We start from the raw sequence: 19,832 nt of genomic DNA, 5'->3' as shown, positions 1-19,832 counted from the left end.
TTGGCTTTATAATTTTTTTTTTTTTTTTTTCCTCCTCATCATCAAAGTACACGACCAAAAACGCAATTATAATTTTTTTTTATTCAGAATTTTTCTACCAAGCGTATCTAAAGTATCGTTTAAAAATTAAAAACAAAAAAACCCACTGTCCAAAATCTAAAGAAACGATACCACCTGTTTTACTCAATTTTTCTAGTTCCTGTAGCAAATGAAATTTCTCTCACATCTTACATCTTATGTTTCGTTACAACAATCGTATAAAAGTATCAGCGGACGTAGCCGAAACGGGCTGACAGTAGGTAGGTACGTGATATAATACGAATCTGACGCCGAGGTGAAACAATGGATAATAATGTACCACCTGCTGTCTTGTGCACTCAGACTCGGCTGCTGAGAGTTGCATTAATTCTCATCGTTAAACTTATCCACAACTTCCCTTCCGGGAAACTCGGATGTACAAAGACACACGGAAATGTCATTCCCTCGAGACGTCTCGCCTTGCACGGAACTACGTCGCTTAATTGTTTCCTGCTAGATATAATTATTATTATCATGATTATGTGATAATGTTAACAACGATGCGGGAAGTTTCGATATACGCATATACGCATCGAGACAACGCGGATGACAATTTTTATGTCGAGAAACTTTGCTTGTCTTGCGGAAAAAATTTGCAGCCCAGAAAAGAAAAGGAAGCACAATCGGTTCGTTGGTATACTTGGTTGAACAAATCTTTCATTTCGTGCGAATAGCAAAAATTATCTATCGTTTCGATATGTGGTATGAAAATAGATGTACCTGCGATATGGTTCTGTTTTTTTTTTTTTTTTTTCTTACGATTTCGAAGAGAACAATTCTTTTATCTTCTTGATTTTTCCATCATTTGGAAACGCGAGTGGTACGTAACAGGTGATTACAATTAATTGTAAAATACACTGCGAGGGAACGGATCAAACAGAAAGGTGGAAAAATAAATACTATGTTGGATCGATGTAATATTCATGGGACGGAAAATTACGAACCATAATAAATCAGCGTCGTTTTTTATGGAGATTTGAAACGGAGTAAATTGAGGAAGAAAAAACAAAGAGCAAAAAAAAAAAAACATTGCACCCTCTTATGTAAATTTGAAACTAGGAACGGAGGGTGCAAAAGAATACGGTGGAGAGAGAAATGAAAAATAAACTAAGGAAAGTAAAACACGAAGTTAGATTAATAGAGGCAAGAAATTAAGCCGGTGCCTGTCGTGCGACGATTTGTAGTAAATTGGAAATACGGTTGGTAATGTATAATTAATGGTAATTCGCGGTTGGAGAGTGAGGAAAAGAAAAAGAAAAGAGCACGAGCAAGAGAAAGAGAGAGAGAGAGAGAGACGGAGACGGAAGTGGAAAAAAAAAAATTCAGCAAATAAAAATATAGTTGTACGTTAAACGCGTGAAACAAACAAAAAAGACAAATAAGAGAGAAAGAAAATAAACAAATAAGAAGGGCGAGAATTAAAAGTGTGTAACAGATTTTCAACAGATTATATCGTTATTTATGGACTTTTAACGACTTGATTATACGTGTTATATGTATACCTCATCGTTATAGGATGGAATTTCAACTTGATATGTGTGTACACGAGTATCGTATACTTATACTATTATAGTCAAACACGTTTTACCGCGGTTATAAAATAACAAAGGGAGAATTGTCACGCGAGAATTTATCAATCCGATTTCTAATTCATTTCACACCAGTGTAATGACACGTTTCCGATTATCATCGCGTTGACAATTGAACAGAATTAAATATAATCGCAGTAAGAATAAGGCAAAGAAAATACTAACAATATACGTTAAATGTTGAACGTATTAGTAGGGATGAAAAAATGTGTCGAAACATCGAATGTCGGGGATGAGTAAGTGAAAAAGAAACGGAAAAACGGGACGATATTCACACTTGGACGGTTCGAAAGTGGCAAAAAAAGAAAAGAAGAAGAAGAAAAAAAAAAAAAAAGACAATTTCTGTCCCGACTTACGGGGCGTTTTCGGTTTTGACGAGGGTTCGTACAAGGATAAGTTACGGGGTGGAAAGTTTCGAAGGGTTGAAAATGGCGGCGGGACTCGATTATTGTTGCCCGAGGGTCGCGCGCAGGATAATCCTAAACCGGGAGCACAAAATTATATAATAATTTACGACGTATAATGGACGCATAGGGGTGTGATTCAACTGCAGAGTTGAGTGACGTGATTGATGGAGTGCCCAGGCTGACGACGAGAGGGATGAAGAGAAGGCTGGTTTTCACTGCTAATTCGCCAAATATTCCGTCGCTGCATTATTTATTCAAATATACCGACATGCGGATATGATTTAACGTTTGTGCGAAAATATTCCGTCAAGAATAAAGAAGAAAAGAGGATTTTCTATTTTGTGAACTTTTGGTAAATAATATTGTACAAATATTACAGGGTAAAAAAACAAAACGAGTAAAATTTTGGCATCGCTATACTTCAAAGGGTGTCTCCACGTATTCCGTTTTTCAATTCTTTTCCCACAGTTTTGCGCACATTCGAGAGAAACAATGGTTGTTATTTTTTTTCCCCCTTTCTTTTCATTGCCCATAATTACAATGGACCCGTACGATATACGGGGCGTATACCTTTACAACCGGGGGTAGTAAATTGGATTTCCTGCCGGGGAAAAATTAAGAATTTATTAAACCAGCTGTCTTTTATCATTTTGCGTATAATTTCGCTGATTCTCAAACGTGAACGGAAATGAACGTACTCGCGGTCTCCCTCTGCGTAACAAAAACGAGGGCGAAAAAGAAACCGGGGATAAAACGAAAGAAAAACAAAAAAAAAAAAAAAAAAATTAGAGCTAATCCAATTATTGAATAATTATCGGTACACCTGGTATAATTACGAGCTGAGTTGAATACAATTTGAAGTGTGCACGCGTGTGTGTATTTATACATGTTGTATGTACGTACGTATGAGTATAATTCAAAGAGTGCTGTAATACATACCACGTACTTGCACGTATTAAATTTATTTTGCTGAACAGACGAATTCCTTTGAAAAATTATATTTCAACGTATACAAGGACGTCACGCTTCGCCTCAACGTTTAATTAATAAAACTCGACTCGTTGTATAAAGAAATTCCACCTGTATAGAATTTCGTTTCGTAGAGGATGAAGGCAAAATAATAAAAATAAATGATAAAAAAGAAAAATTTACTCGGTATTAAAAATATTATCATGCGTACACCACGCGTAGCACAACTCGCGAATTGAATCGACTTACCGATGCAGTTCAGCCGATTCGTCATTCGCCGTTCGATTTACAAATTCACTTGGAAAATATAATTTTGAAGTGAAAAATGTATCGTTCATAGAACGTCGGTTTTTAATAAATTCTGAAAGAAATAATGCAGGCGGATTAATTCTTAAACAAGTTTTTGACTAGTTTCATTGATATTTTCCACCGTCAAGTCAGGTGATCTTTTATTTTTGAAACAGATACCAAGAAAGTAAAAAAATATCATCTTATATATGAACATTTGTTCAAACTTGGTTCCAAATTAATCGCATAAAAGAGGCGCACGCAGATTTAGGTATACATAAAAAAGAAACAATTTTGTTGGTACGGAATTTCTTATCGTTACATTTTCACAATATTGCGCATAAATGCGAACATGATTGGGTAACATCCTCTAGATCAATTTTCTTTTTTCCTTCACATTAAATACATCCGCATGCACGTAATCTCATCGACGAATGGTGAACGTCTTAAAAGGAGTCAGCCTGACTCTATTAGGAAGTCGCCATATTGAATGCAGGGACTCCCTACTAGAGTCAATTTGACCCCAGTTAAGTTTCGTCTTCTTTCTTCTTTCTTCTTTCTTGGATCCCGTTCCTTGATTCTTCGATCTTGTTCCTCTTCCCGTTTTCCTTCGCCGAAGTGGGTCAAGCTTACCTGCGTTAGAAGCCTCGTCAGGTGTGTAACGGCAAATCTGTCGAGCACGGAGCAGGGCGCAGAAGATCCGCGATGCGTGATCCAAATCTGGAGCAACGGATCGGTGCCGTAACCTCCCCGCCAAATTTATATTCTTACTTTTACAGCCAGGAATCACGAAACGGATTTTCTCGATCGCAGCTTGACGTCAAAACTAGCTCAAGTCGAAACCTAGTGTTGCAAATTCGTGACCGAATTTATCGGCGCAGGTACAACCTGGCGCGGAAAGTGTGGGCTTGCATATTTGCCCGCTGAAAGGTGAATACGTTCAGGGGATCGTTCAAACATGGCGTCGGCCTCGGCGATCAGCTGATCGATTTCGACAAACTGCGCCGATGTTTGACCCCGGATAAGTTCGTGCAACCTGTCAGGTTTTCGTTTCGTGGCGTTCGTATCGCGGGAGGATGAAAACGTGGTTTATTTTGAAAGTGTGACGTTGGGTATAAATTTCCGCCGGGAGAGGATCGAGTCTGTCGATATTTCTTCCCCGCGGCTTATCGGGTCTTCGATTTAGTCTTGTAAGCTCGCAACGATCAGCGAAGGGTAAATGACGACACGAGAAAAGCTCTCGTACAAGATAATGTATCCTCCGATCATGACAAATGACGTTACGTGATATATACGTTGCGAATTTGTCGAATCGCTCGTTATATTCAAACAAGAGACCGAAGCCACCGAAACTCATCTTGTACAAAGTATACCAATAATAATAATAATAATATTAATAATAATGATAAGAGGATGAAGAAGAAGATTAGAACGAGAAAATATATATATATATATATATATATATATGTAAAAAGAGAAGAATTACGAGTTGCGGTAGGGGGGATGGAAAAAATATCCAGGTTAGTACATGTAATAAAATCAGAGGAAATTTTATCTCTCGTTTTTCTCGAACAATAAGAGGCTCCCTTCCGGTGGAAAGAGAGAGAGAGAGAGAGAGAGAGAGAGAAAGATAGATACAGAGAGAAAGAGAGGGAAAAAATGCGGAAATTAATGAACGAGTAACAAATGAATAACTCTTGCCCCCACAGATAAGGCGGGGTTATTTTTACTTTAGCATACCGCGATAAAATAATTACACTCTTCATCCCTCTAGAATCCCGAGATGTATATCCGTGAGTTATATGTTCTCGTATCGAGCCTAAGGGCCGCTGCTGAGAGAGAAGGGCGTAATCATGAATCGCGTGACAACGGACGCTAAGCGATCCTACATCACGATTATCACAGTTTGAGCCTGTCGTGCGAGAACGACGTTCTGTTAACCTAATATACAAGGTGTTCCAGAACTCGATATACGAATCTGTGTGTGTATATATACATATATATATATATATATATATATATGTCTATGGCTCAACACAGCCAGCCACCTGAAACCAGATTCACGTAACAAACAACCGTCGAGGGATTAAACCCCTACAAATTGATTCGCGGCCCTCTTTATACCCACCCCTTAATTCCACGATTTAATGCCCAATTCTAACCGGGAGGGCCGGCTTGCCGGTTGGCAACTGGGCATTACAATTTTCATGAAAAATACAATCTTATGCCGACACCTGTTTTTCTTCTTTTTCTTTTTCTTCCTGTTTAACAGCGAGTTTAGTTCTCGTTTTCCGTAAAACTTGACGCACAACGCCAGCAGATAGGCAACCGAAGATGCATTTTGAACACTATATACGCAACTTCGGTTGTTTTTTTTTCACAAAAAAAAAAAAAAAAAACTTGCGATATAAATCTAATTTGATACATTCGTTAGGTGAATTATTGACCAGATGATATGTAAATTTGAAACTGTTCGATTTCAGAAGGTTTGTATCCAATAAATCGTTACATATTTGACCTAGTTTTTGGGTTAGGCAGGAGTTTGTGTGTTTTAATGCGTGTGTAGGAAATTTGTCGACATGTCTGCACGTTATCCGTGAATAATTAGCCAAACTGCAGAGTAATCGTTGTATATATATTGCCTGTGTGTGTATAGGTACGTAGTGAATACCAACCATTGCGCATTGTACCAATATGTGTATAATATATGAATGTGTACACGGCATACTCCAATGAAATTGACCCGGATTAATTTTAGCTGATTGATGTGAGTTTTTGCTGAGCTGTTTCTGGCTCGTTAAACAGAAATGGACAAATTGCTGTATTCAAAATGTCCTCCGTGCATGTACTCATCTACGATCAAATTTACGCCACCGTTTTTGTTTAAAAATCGTATCTTTTGTTGAGCTAATTTTTTTTCATTCCAATTTTGGCTCGTTCTCCATAATTCAGATCGCTCTGCGATACGACAGAGGAATTCGGCGAGAGGATTATTAATAGCGTCTGCGGGGATCAGAGGAAAAAAAAAAAAAAAAAAAAAATCACGATAATAATGAATCAAGAGTATAAGAAAATACGATTTAAGCTCACTGAATTCCCTCGGGCTAGGGATTTTCTTCGTTAAAATAAATGACCACGTAGTACGTACGTATTGTAATACATACTACCGCGATTCTGGATCCCCGTTGTACATATTACGTACCTACATATACGTATGTACAAGTATTCGTACCAGCTGTACTCGTATAATAACATTGTACAAAGTTGGAGCTTTTCGGCTTACTGTTAAATTGGTACGCCGTTGCGCCGCATTGAGCGCAATCGCTTGAATTTTGGCGCAAAAGCAGTCGTTTTCTCATGTTGACCAACTGTCCAAAAGTTGAGATGACATTTCGCCGCGACGTATATAACCTCAAAAATTTTGACATCCGTTGCTCGGCAATTGTCAATGTTGATCGATTACTGCGAAAAATATTAACGGCATCTGTAGATAGATGAAACATTTTGGCGTTGGAATTGTTTTTGAAGATCGAATCGCAAGATTACAATTGTTTTTATTTGTAAAAATTATTAATCGGAGAATGACCGAAGTTGAGCACGGCTGCCACGGACAGTTGTCCAAAGTTTTTTTAGGTTACATACATCGCGGTTGGTCAACCTGACAAAACAATTGCTTTCGTTTTAGAATTTTAGTGCATGCGCGTTAGATCGTTCAATCGCTAGATAGATATCTGGTACGTAGATACCTAGAAAGATGGTTTTACTTGTATGAATATTGCATTTCAGATATTGGATTGACCGATATGAAGTGACCCATCTCTCTCATCTTCGTCTTCGTCTCGTATAAAAATATACGTTGTTTCTTTTCTATTTTTCACGTTTTAATTTATGCCGTTCCTTTTCGTCCTTGTTCAAGTTCATTTTCATCGATCGTGGAATTAAGTAGAAGAAAATGGAAGAGACTAGAAAATAATTCATCACTGTCTAACGAGTTTCGGTCATCAGAAGCTCTTATAAAAAGGTATCGATCGATTTGGTTCAAAAATTAATATCCACATTTCGATCGTTGCGAAAAATTCTTCATAGCGTGGGAGAAAAATTAGCTTCGCCATTTGTTCCGCAATCGGAAAGTATCTTATCGACTATTGTCGTACGTACGGAAATTCCGTCTTGCGGTTAAAACGAATTATTCGATTGCGTGTCGCGTGAGAATTATAAATAAATCGTATGAATTCTCGACGCGAAATACTTGTGTATATAAATAGAAGGTAAATTCGATATAAAATATACAAATAAATACTATACGATATATACTAATTCCTACATATCACGAGTGTTCATGTAATATGATATTCGTAAACAGTTGACGAATTGAAACAAACTGTGATATTCTATGGCAAAGAAACGCTGACTTTCTGAAGTAAGCGCAATAATAAAAAGAAAAAATTAAAACAAGATTTCGCGATTCAAGAAAATTATGCAATTTTGGTGTGCCAAACGTTGTTTTCAGCTTCGATCGTGCACCGCAGGTTATGCGTCTAGATTTTTATCGAAGTGTGTTCTCGTTTTCATTTCAACCTCCCAAGTTTCATACGGGGTTCAGTTTTGCCGCCGAGAATTATTCACATGCTGGATAGTAGAGTCCTGCAGTTTTATTGCATAGTTCGCAGACCACCCTGTTTCTCCCTCTCTTTCTCTCTCCCTCTAAATCTACGAGCTCGAAACTTTTTAAACTAGGTATAACCGTTCCACTTGAGTCAACGAAAAAACGGAGGGAAGGAAAAGTTGAAAATTTATTATTCAGTGTGTATTCCGGTATAATATGATCGTAAATATTCGCGCAGTGCACATTTCTGAATATTACCAACGTATATCTATAACCGAAGATCATACTGGCGTCTAGATTTTAAACGGGGTTTTTTTTTTTCCTTTTTCATACTACTCGCTTTATTTATTAATTTGAAACAAAAAATTCCAAGAGAGATTCTCGACGATCCTGTACGTTCAGGATTTGAAATTCTCTGATTCTAAGACGTTGAATAATTTTTTTTGCGACATTCAAGTTCTCGAGATTTCAAAACTTGACACGCTTCGTATCAAAGCCGATCAAAGACTTGAGTTTGTAATATTTTAAATCCTCGAATTTTTCCTAATATTTTTTTTCTTTGTAAAGTACGAAACAAAGATGACAAAAGAAAAAAAAAAAAAAAAATAAACAAGGAAGTATTATTAAAATGTACAAAGTTCAATTAAAACCGCGAAGATTGCGTCGCGATTTTTCCAATTACAATACAACGCAATCGGAACGAGGTGAGGTAAGATTTTATTTTTCTCGAAAGTAACCCGACCTTCTCTCTAAATATAAACCATTCAATTGATTTCCAATTGAGGGCACGACCACGTAATATCCATAATAAATCGCTGACTCCCGGCAAGAATATACCTACATATATATAAATAATCGATTTCTGCAGCCGCATCGTGCACACTTATGTACATAGACGGATTGTAAGTATATATATATATATATACTCGTGTATTAGACGTACACATATGCGCCGAGTTAAATTTAAGTGTATAATATATGTATATACAGGGTGTCCCAATTTAAAAGACGCATTACGTTTTCAGTCGACCTAATAGTTTAATTGGAAAATGTGTCCTAGAAAAATAGTTGTACGGTTCGAAAGGGGTCGAGTGAATAATTTTGACATGTAACTGATAACGCTGTGGAGAATGGACGAGCTTTAAAAAAATAAAATTGACACGTTTTCGTTTCAACTCAAATATTCTTTATACAAAAATGTACAACCTTGTCACGAAATTGTTGCAGAAATTGACTTTATCTTGTATCTCGTTAATTATTCACCTTGGTAAAAGAATTAAAAAATTTCCCGAGAAACATGTACATTTTCGAATAAAAAATATTCGAGTTGAAACAAAAAAGTATGATTCAGTTTAAAAAAAATTGGTTCATCCTCCCTCTGAGTCACGCTACTTTCGCAGGAGAAATTTTCGAATCGTACCATCAAGTCGACTGAAAACGTAGCGCGTCTTTTAAATTAGGACACCCTGTACGTATCCGCAATGCACGCACAGAATTTCATTTCATTTCATACTCGACTGACGTACCGATTCTTTCTTCGCAACTCCACGAGTTGCTAATTAAAACGACATCATTAGGTACCAATTTAAACTTTTATCAATATATTTTCTATCTTTCTTTCTTCACTGCAACTGAGCGGACATAAATTACGGTAGATTCATTCTACATCTGAGCTTTTTTCTTTTTCTTTTTTTTAAAACAACCACAGTATTCTCAATTTTCATATTTTGAAAAAGATCCTTCGCATTTTACGAAAGTAACGACTTTACGTATATTCAACGTATGACTAAAATTTAGTAAAAGAACGAATGAAAAGTATCGCATTTTTGTAAACCGACTTCCTCGAGGGGATGAAAATAGACAAGAAAAAAAACCAAAAAAAAAGAAAAAAAAAAGATAACTACAATCGGACGGGGAAAAAGGATGAGAGAAAAAAAGAATACACAAGTGCCCGATTCCCGGCTATTTCGAGTTTAGCCAATTTAACCCCCCGTCTAGCAACCCTTATTATTATTACCTCTACGTGCCGAGTATTTCCCGCTATTATCTAGAGCCAACAATAATTCTCTACCGTCTATGCGCCACGTACACATATGTATCAAATTTATCCCTGGGCAATAACGACAAAGGGTGAAAAAAAATTCCAGGTATCTAGGTCGCTCTTCCCTTTCCACTCCCCTTTCAGATTCCAGATTCCAGATTCCAGATTCCAGATAGGGTGAAATCGGGTTATTTCGTGCGGCTCTGCACGGGGTCCGACCATCTGATATTCCGGGTCATTTCGCGCAATCAGTCTCGTTGCAGTAAATCAGGGTCGAAGCCTCCGTATTCGGCCCAATTCCTTTCTGCACTTTTGCATAATAATTATACCACCCGCTGTTTAATCGAGTTTCAACATTTTCTTTCACCCCGTCAAGATTACAGGCACGAATAAAGGGGAACCTCTTATTAACGGTACAATAAAGCTAGACGTAATTACACGTCTGCGGATCTGTTTTTTTTTTTCTTTTTGGCACCTTGTTCGGAGTCTTATTCTCGAACGAATTACAACAAGACTGGTTTTCAAACTGCGATTCACGACTCGAAGACTTCTTATTTCCAATATACAGAAGCGTCTCGTCGGAAAAGAAAAAGACAAAAAAAAAAAAAAAAAACAAACATCGATACAACCTCTCGTCAAATTTCCGTTCGATAACTTTTCGTCCATTAAAAATATTAAGAAAAGGACAAAAAATTTGCGCCTGCACTTTCGTCAAAATTTCTCCTCACCCCTCTTTCTGTTAACTTCCCTTGCGTTGAATATCCGCCACGACGTCGAAAGTCTGCAAATATTGTTAATCACCGGAGTAGACCGAGGTTCGAGAGCCGGAATACCGAGGGCGGAGTCGTGGATAGACGAAGAGGTGAATTTTAAGTTTCTTCGAGTTCCTAACGAGGTGCAATTAGTCGGGGAAAGGAAGGAAAACGGCGTAGAGCGAGCTCTGAGTAAGCGGGAATGAAGCGTCGCCTCGCGTCTTTCACATCTAGAGACACGAAGGTATTGTACACACCCTCGTATATGTGTATACATATATATGTGACACGTACATGTTACTACACTCGCATAGGTAGAGAGACGAAGAATTTGTTTGCATGAAAATTAGATCAGCTTTGGTTCGAAGGGATCGGGGTTTGGGGGGTGACTCGACAAGACGGGGGTGTCGCTGGGTTATCCGAAGAGTTATTGTCCTTCATTAAACTCGCAAAGTAGCTGGTGTTATATTTCATTAAACCTGCCCCCCCTCTCCATCCCTTTACACAACACTCACCCTACTATCCAAAATCCCCTTTTTCGAACCTTACGACGAGTTGAGATCTGGCGTGAGATTATTATGCGCGTGCATATTTATCAGTGTGCCGATGTGTGCGATATACATACGTATAGTAAAATATAACAATACTCTCTGTGAAAAGTGGTTATTCGAAGTTAAAAACTTGTTGATAATTTTCGAAATCCTCAAGATATCGTCACCAAGATAATTCTTTGTCTCAAAACGAAAACAACAACGTGACCAGAACGTAATGTGATTTTAAAATCCATGGACACGTGGTTTCGGTAATTTTTCAAAATTGCACACCAATTTTTTTTTTTCTTTTTTTCACCCACGCCGCCCGCAGTTTCTCCGCCGTTGATTCATGCACCGCGCGTTTTATATCATAACGAACACACGCGTTAAATTTTTCCACGCGAAAGAGAAGAGGTAAAAAAACAAAAAAAAAAAAAAAACAAAAAACGCGGGCCGCATATGGATATAACACGCGAGAAAGCGAATAAAAAGGAAAACGGTACGCCGTGCAGATGCATGAATTAAAACGAGAGACGGAAAAATTGTAGTTCGTATGAAAAAAAAAGAGAGAAAGTAACGAATAAGAAAAAAGAAAAACGAAGCAAAAAACAAAAATAGGAAAAGAGTCACAGCGTGACGCATTGCGTTATGCAGAGTTTCAATTTTAACCAACCTTTATCAAAGTTGAAAATTTTCTACGCTTACAAGCGGATGAAAAATTAAACATCTATACATACATACATATATATATATATATAATACATCATATAATATTGAAATAATATTGCTGCTTTTGCAGCAGAATTGCAGCAGGCTTGTTTTGTTTTTTGGATCATTGTAAAGGACTTTCTCCCGCTTCTGCGCTTCAGTTTTACTTTTTCCCGAGGAATTCAGGTTGCTGTGTGAGAATCGAACGACTTTCCATCACCCGTAGTTACGTTTAACGATTTTTCCTGATCGATTTCGACTAGTTTTCTTTTTATATTTCTTCATCGTTTTATCTTCGGGTTACATATTACGCGCGATATATATGTAGGTATATAAATAAGCCTCCGGCATCGGAATGAATTCGAGCATCCGTTTCGACGGATTTCAGAGAGCTCAAGACGCGAGGATCGCCGCCTCGGTTAATCTCGCGTTCAATTTTACCCCATTTTATAACACCTGGCGTATATATGTATGTATAAAACTCATCCACTCCAAATTTCGGCAGTAAAGGATTTACGAGTGAATTATAAATTATAAATTCTTCATCGGTAGAGACAAGGACAGGTTGCGAAAGGAAGAAGAGAGAGAGAGAGAGATGAGAGAAAAGGGCGGGGAATTACGAAATCTTGTATAGAGGCAGCTAAATTTTACGATCGAAAGATCGTCCGAAGTCTTTTAGGGACGAATTGGCCGTTCGGTACACACATATATATATATTATGTACAGACAGTGAAAAAGTTTATTTTTGAAACACTTTGACCGAGTTTAAGTTTATTTGGAAAAATAAAAACTTGGACAAAAGTTGAAGAAGAAGAAATATAAAAAACCGCAAATTTCAAGCGATAAATAAATAAGAAAATAAACTAACAGTCTCGGTAAGTTTAGAAATATTGTCGCGTTATCGGATAGATTTTTTTTTTTTACCTTGGTTTTCAAAATACTTAATATTCAGGTTACAAAAATAATATATTTATACTCGATAAGAAAGAAATAGCAAAATTTGACGAAACGAAACGCGAGAATGTTATTAAAATCTGGTTGCTCGGTCAATTTTCAAGGTACGATTAATTCAAAGCAAACGAATTACGCATTATTGAAGAAACGATCCAAAGTTTTGAAAAATAATTTTTGAACGAACTTTTAATTGTTTGCTATTAGTATCGATTTCGTTTTTAACATACGTTCCTCATTCCTCAATGTTTTTCCATCTTTTCTTTGTAACTAAATTCGACAGAGACAAAGATCAATAAAATAAGGTTAACGAATAAGAAACTAGCAGAAAAACAAATCCGTTAGCAATTAATTTCCCGTCGATGATTATCGATGAGTGAAAATTCGAAACAAAGAATAGAAAAAGCGAAGAAAAAGATGAAGGAGACGGATAATTTCAAGCGGCATTCGAAGATCGACGATGAAGCGATATCCGTTCCTAAGCTTCGTCGTTAATTGGACGTAAACTAAGACCAGAGTATGAAAAATGTCTAAAGAAGTGCAGCGGAAAAATTTCTCCCGCATTTATCTACGTCTATACATATTATATATATCGGTGTGTGTGTGTGTGTGTGTGTGTGTGTGTGTGTGTGTGTAAAAACTGTTGGGTATCTATATTTACAGAAATCCTACAGAGGAAGAAATAGAACGAAAACTGCAATCCGGGCGTCGATTTTATTATCGAGATACGTGCTGCGGCAGCAAAGCGCTAGCAATCGGAAAAGCTTTAATTACCCTCAACCGAAGTCCAATTAATACCCTGACTTTTAACCTCTACACGATACAGGAAAAAACTTTTCACCTTTCATCGATACGAAGGTTTTTCTCCGGAGACTAGTTAATTTCCTAGCTGTCGTATTCTATTTTTCATTTCATTCGAAATTTATTTCTCCACCTAGAATCTATACGTAACTGTGAACGAGCTTTTTCAGTTTCAAGATACTGGCAGCATGACCTATATGTTGAGGATATAAGACGACATTTGTTTTTTTTCAAAACCACCATTGAAATAAAAAGTGTTGAAAAAATCGTTCGACGATAAGGTGAAGAAGAGGGGAAAAATAAAAATGAAAAATTTACACAAGCTCACTCTGTATCCTATTAATTTTTTTTTTTTTTTTCGTACAAATTCCACGAATACTCCACTCGCCTCGGTATAATAAATGTTCTGAAATTATTCATAGAATTTCTGAAAAACATCAAACTTATCGATACCTACGCCTAATCCGGATCCTTCTTAAACGCAATCAATCAATCAGCCCGACACTCGGATCGGCTAAGAACTTCGAAATGCGGGACTTCTCCAAGTTTCTCAACATTCCGTGCCGGGTGTAAAAGATAGACAAGTTGTCTATAGGTAGGTGTGTGTGTGTATATATTAGGGTGTTTCAGAAAAAGACCAATTTTTTTTTTTCTTATGGTGTCCAAAAATTGATAGTATACCGTATAGTATACAGACATTTTTTGTAGAGCGTGAAATTTCCTATAAATCTCTTTTTTCAGATTGTTGTTACGATGAACCGTTCCAAAGTAATAAAAATTCAAAAATAAAAAAAAAAATTTTCCCGTGATATTCAAATGGAAAATAAAGAAACGGATAGAGGCAAACCTTACTATTTATATTAAGAGCTCACATTGGTGCCAAAATTTTTGTTTTTAGGTACACTATCAGTTTTTTGACACCGTAAGAAAAAAAAAAAAATTCGTCTTTTTTTGAAACACCCTGGTATATATATATATATATGTGTGTGTGTGTGAGATGTTTTTTTTCCACTCCCCGTTCAATATCGCGAAAACTCGTTGCACATTGTGTCGCAAAAGTGCGCGTTTTGTTCGTCTCTTATTTTCACGTTACACATCGATTCCCCTTCCGTCCCTCTTGTTTTCCATTACTTTTCACCACCCCCTTATCCACTCGGCTCTCTCTCTCCCTCTCTCTCTCTCTCTCATCTCGCCTCTTCGTCGTCGTACGTAAAACTCGGCTCTACCGTTTCGCTCATATCTGGGTCAAATTCCCATTTTATCCGCAACCGCAAAGACCGTCCCCTGTCACTCGCCAAAAACCCCCCGCCGCTTAATACTACTGACAGTTTTAATCCAACCCCTATGTAAAACATCACTCGACGCTCGCACGTAGCTTCTATAACGCATCGATTCAACCCCCGTAGCAATAATTCTCGATTCGCAAAATACGGCCGCCGCCAATTTTTCTCCACCTTCGGTTCTTGCGACGCCATTTTTTATTTATTTATTTTTTTTCCCTCCCTCTTCTATCAATTTCACAAAAACAAACAAAAACTTGCAAATGCGTAAACGAGTCGCAAGTTGGCGAAAAATAATTCTTTGCGAATTAGCGCGAAATTGGCAAGTTGGCAAAAAAAATATTTCCCAACACCAAAGCAAGTGGCAAACTTGCAAATTTTGGTTAAAATCTGAACACCCGGTGTATGTTTGTGAATATATACATGTATATATATATATAGGTATATGAAGGGAGAAGGGGAGGAAATCGAGGATAGCGAATGGATTAAACTTTTTGAGAAAGAAATCCGGCAAGTTTTCAAATGCGGCGAAATATCCCAGGAGAAATTGAGACTGGTTATATACATATAGGTACATGTAGGTATGTGTACACGTGTGTATGCGTGTGCTACGAAGTGGAATATGAGATTTTCATTCGAACGAAAGGCGAATTAAACAACTCTCGCCGAGTGATATAGTATAATGTAATTGTACCGATTGTCTCTTATGAATATTTAATAGAGTGAAACTCGAGAGAGAGGAACGACGTTAGACAGAATCTGACGTCTAATTATCGTCTTCCTATTCGAATCAGTCCGGATTACGCAAATTTCTTCATTCAAGTATCGAGCTTAGTTCCTCTTCTTTCCTGCTTCTTCTCTCCTTTCAACAACTACCGCGATAATTAGCGGATTGTCTCGTAAATTAGTCGTTGGACTCGAATTATTCGTTTTTTATAATACGAATCTTACAGTTCAAAACTTTCCGCCGAAACGCAAGTCGCGTCGCTGAATAATCTCTTCCCCCTTTGTCAAACGTTCCGACAAATCGTTCGCTCTCTTGTAACAATGATTAATAATAATAACAACAATTTCGACGTACCGACGTCGAGTTTTATCGAAACTTTCGTCACCGATGATTTTTTCATTCCATTCGGCGTAGCTTACGGCGAGTGTGGTTCAAACTCGGCTGACGTTCCGTATGCGACGAAGGGAGGGAAATTTCGAGAGCCGCGTGTTTAGCCCTCGCGAAGGACTCGGGTAAATGCTAATTCCCCGAGTATAAATAAAGATTGAGATTAAGATAACAATAAGGATTAGAGAATTTGGCCAATTAACGTTACAAAGACGCTTTCAAAACCCTTTCAACCTACACTAAACTGAATTAATTAACTCTGAGCCCCAACATTAGACGGATCCCGGACTGACTTATTACGCGTATATACATCGGAGCTTTGCTTACTATTTCGTAAACTCGCGCTTTCGCTTCCCTTCTTCGTGACTTTGGGGTCAAATTTTTAACAAACAGCTCGCTACTTTCTTGTTCCCGCAGATTTTTTCAACGACGCAATGACCCTTTGATTAGTGATGCAGTATAATTGACTCGATTCGTAATCACGACAAAAAAAAAATCAATTCATCTCAATGTTTGAGCTTTGTTTTTCATAAGATCAAAAATTCCTCGAAGATGTATTTTTTTTTTGTTTTGAAATTTCGAATTTTTCAACGTCTCACAGAACACGTATAAAAATTTATCGCAAAGACGTAAATCACCGAATTTGTCAAAAAAAGAAAAAAAATTCAACGACACTTGAATTTAAATCGTCAAAATTGTATTTCTGTCAATTCGTAATCATTTATTCATATTTTGTTTTTTCGTTCCGTTAACTGCCACAACTGTTATTGAGCAAATATTTCCGTTCCGATTCGGGAAAAACTGTCAAAAAGTTTGCAAATTTATCGCAACAATATAAAATATCCTTATTGTGTACATCAAACGAATAAATGCGCATTATATTGAAACCATAAATTTTTACCCCAATATTTTTCTTTTACTCCCTTTCGTACGATACGCAGTGTTTACGGAATAATGAAATGCATGCAAATAAGGGAAGAAAGTGAAAATACGGGTCACGTTTGGTTGAAACCCTTTTTTCACAATCGTGCGAATAAACATAAAGTGAAAAATTTATGCGCGGTAAAGTGACGTTCTTTTTTTACTTGTTTCATTTTTTTCAGCTTTCCTAATTCGCGGTATGAAATTCAGTCGGATTCGCGTCAGACCTTGGAAATCCTGCATATTGCAGTGAAATCCGTTAAAGAGACATGTATATTACAGTAGCTAGGCGAGTTTGCAGAGCCGCCCGTTTCTCCTCTCGAAATATATACGCGTCGAGGGAAAATTTTTCTCTCGTCTAGTCCAGCCATCCGTGATATTCAAAATTCTGTGAAATACGAAGCCGGAACAGCTTCGAAGACGGAGTCAAATTTAAAGCTTGACGAATTTGATTTCGCAAAGATTTCCATAATTTTTGCATAATTCTAAATTACGCACCAATCTCCTATAATATCGAAGAACGAAAATAAGAAAACAAAAATATCAAAATTGGAGCGACCTAGTTTCGAGTTCGGCAAACGACGCTGATAAGAATATTTATTTTCCATAATAAAAAAAAAAAAAAAAACAAACAAACTCGTCGCTGTGCTTCGTGAATTGATAATAATTCATTTTCGACTAAAATGTTTGCACATTGAATTTCAATCTCGACGTACATATTATTTTATTATACAGGTCAGAGTGACGAAACTCTACGATTTACAGTTCTCGCAGTTTGTTTACGCGGAAAATAAAAGGTCACGTGCGAAAAATCTCACGAATCATTTTCTTGCATCTATTATCACTGTTTCTTTTTCCACTGTTCCGTTTTATCCATTTTATAAATCGTTCGAGCTACTATTTGAATTATCTGATCATCGTTTTTATTTATTTTTTTTTTTCTGGCAATTTTTCGGCAAGAACTTCATCAATATCAATTCGCGTGTAACATTTCAACGGAGACGTAAAATTTCGACATAGAAGTATATGAAACAACATTGGTAATCTGTATAATCGAATTTACGCAAATTGAGTTAACGTGGAAAACGAATTTCTCAAACACGTTTAACTCCGACCTGGAAGTCTGAAATTGTTGGTGATAAAATTCGCAAGTCACATATTTTCGCGAATATAATATCTGCATGCAGCTTTTGTAATTGCCATTTATAGTGGTTTTCTTATCTTTTCCTTTTTCTCGGCACGGTTATTTAGAGTCGGGAAAAATGCAGGAAAATCATAATGAAAAATGTATAAATATACATTACGTATATATATATATATATATATATATCATCGCCATATTATACGCGAAATAATTCCCATCCTCTTTCGCGTTTCCCATTTATATGCATGTGCGCTTTTTAGGAGATTATAATTTTTCCCCGCCGAATGTAATAATTCAACGAGACGAAAGATATAAAAGAAAATATTAACAAAGATATAAAGAAAGAAAAACGAGAATGAAATATTTAGCGAGCGAAACGGGAGCGACAAAAAAAAAAAAAAAGAAGAAGAAGGATTTTAAATTCGACACACGTGCTTGCAACGGTAATTATTACAATGATGATAATAATAATAAAAGTGATAGTAACAATAATATTATTAATTGTAATAACGTTCTGACGGTATTTTCGGACAATTGCAGGAATATGATGAATTATTCACATTATTCATTGTCAACTGCGTTCTATGTACCTGTGCAATACGTACAATTTTGGTACAATTGAGCTGAAAATGCGAGAGAAACAGCGGGAAGATATGAAAAGGAGCGAAGAAAACGAATTTCGGGGTTTCGATAATTGATAAAAATACGATAAGGAGAAAAATCTTGGATGATATTAAACCGCGTATAATATAATTCTTACCTTGTCTCTGATTTCTTGCCGCATTTTTTCGCGCTCCTCTTCCATTTTGCGGTGTTTCTCCTTCCGTCGTTCCTCGGCTTCCCTGATAGCCTCCTGTCGTTCCCTCTCTGCTTCCTCTTCCTTCTCCTTGTCATCTTCGTCGCCTCCATCACTGCCAACCGCGCCTGTTGTTTTACACACATAGAGATAAGGAGGATAAATTAAGGCGTTAAAAAAGGGAATAAAGTGGAGAAACGAGGAGATGACTGAACGCTTTACAGAAATTTAAAAGATGGGACAAAAGAAAGCGGAAGTTTCGTCAAACGCTTTCCGTTAACGTAGAATATTAGCGAATATTTCACCGCGCGGTCTGTCTGACCGTATACTGACCATTTCTACTGCAACGCTAAAATCCTCAGATTTCTAGGCTTATTTATTCATTTTTCCTTTCGACATTAAAACAGACCAATGACAGACTTCGGTTTACGGGCTGAACAAATTTTGTACGAGTTTCTGCGTATTTTGTTTATCAGGGATAAACAAAGAACGAAACAAAGTTCCAAAAGTTGAAACTCAAAGTCAATGAAGTTGTTTATTTGATTGTAAGAATCTCGGCTTGATATAAAAATTACATCTCTATCAAATTTCGTCGATTACAGTTGTACAATTCATTTCCATCGTTATTAAGCTACTGATCTTATGAAAATTTAGTCAAGAGTCACTTTATTTACACTGCTCAAACCCTGATCCACATAATTTCATTTGCTTTTTGTATTTTATCTCGACTGAATGCCTGAGTTAGTTGAGTGAAAAAAAGTAGTAAGAAGGTATTAAAAAACAAAAAGAAGAAAAATTACAAGATCAAAAATGAGAAAATCGCCGGGGTGAGCTTCTGACGGAATTAAAGTTTA

General features: G+C 36.9%; 1 protein-coding gene across 4 annotated transcripts in view; it reads right to left on the bottom strand.

Annotated features, from left to right (window-relative positions):
- LOC107227612 (complexin) overlaps nt 1-19,832 on the bottom strand; it is a 240,926-nt gene that overhangs the window by 15,376 nt on the left and 205,718 nt on the right. For all 4 annotated transcript variants that reach the window (XM_046735663.1, XM_046735662.1, XM_046735664.1 and 1 more), the window contains one exon: nt 18,943-19,106. In XM_046735663.1, the coding sequence (XP_046591619.1) occupies nt 18,943-19,106 (164 nt within the window). The remainder of the gene's footprint in view (nt 1-18,942; nt 19,107-19,832) is intronic.

This window comes from Neodiprion lecontei, chromosome 3, assembly GCF_021901455.1.
Source record: "Neodiprion lecontei isolate iyNeoLeco1 chromosome 3, iyNeoLeco1.1, whole genome shotgun sequence".
NCBI classification, from domain to species: Eukaryota; Metazoa; Arthropoda; class Insecta; order Hymenoptera; family Diprionidae; genus Neodiprion; species Neodiprion lecontei.
Note: the sequence above shows the minus strand (reverse complement) of the source record. Positions and strands in the feature narration are given on the sequence as shown.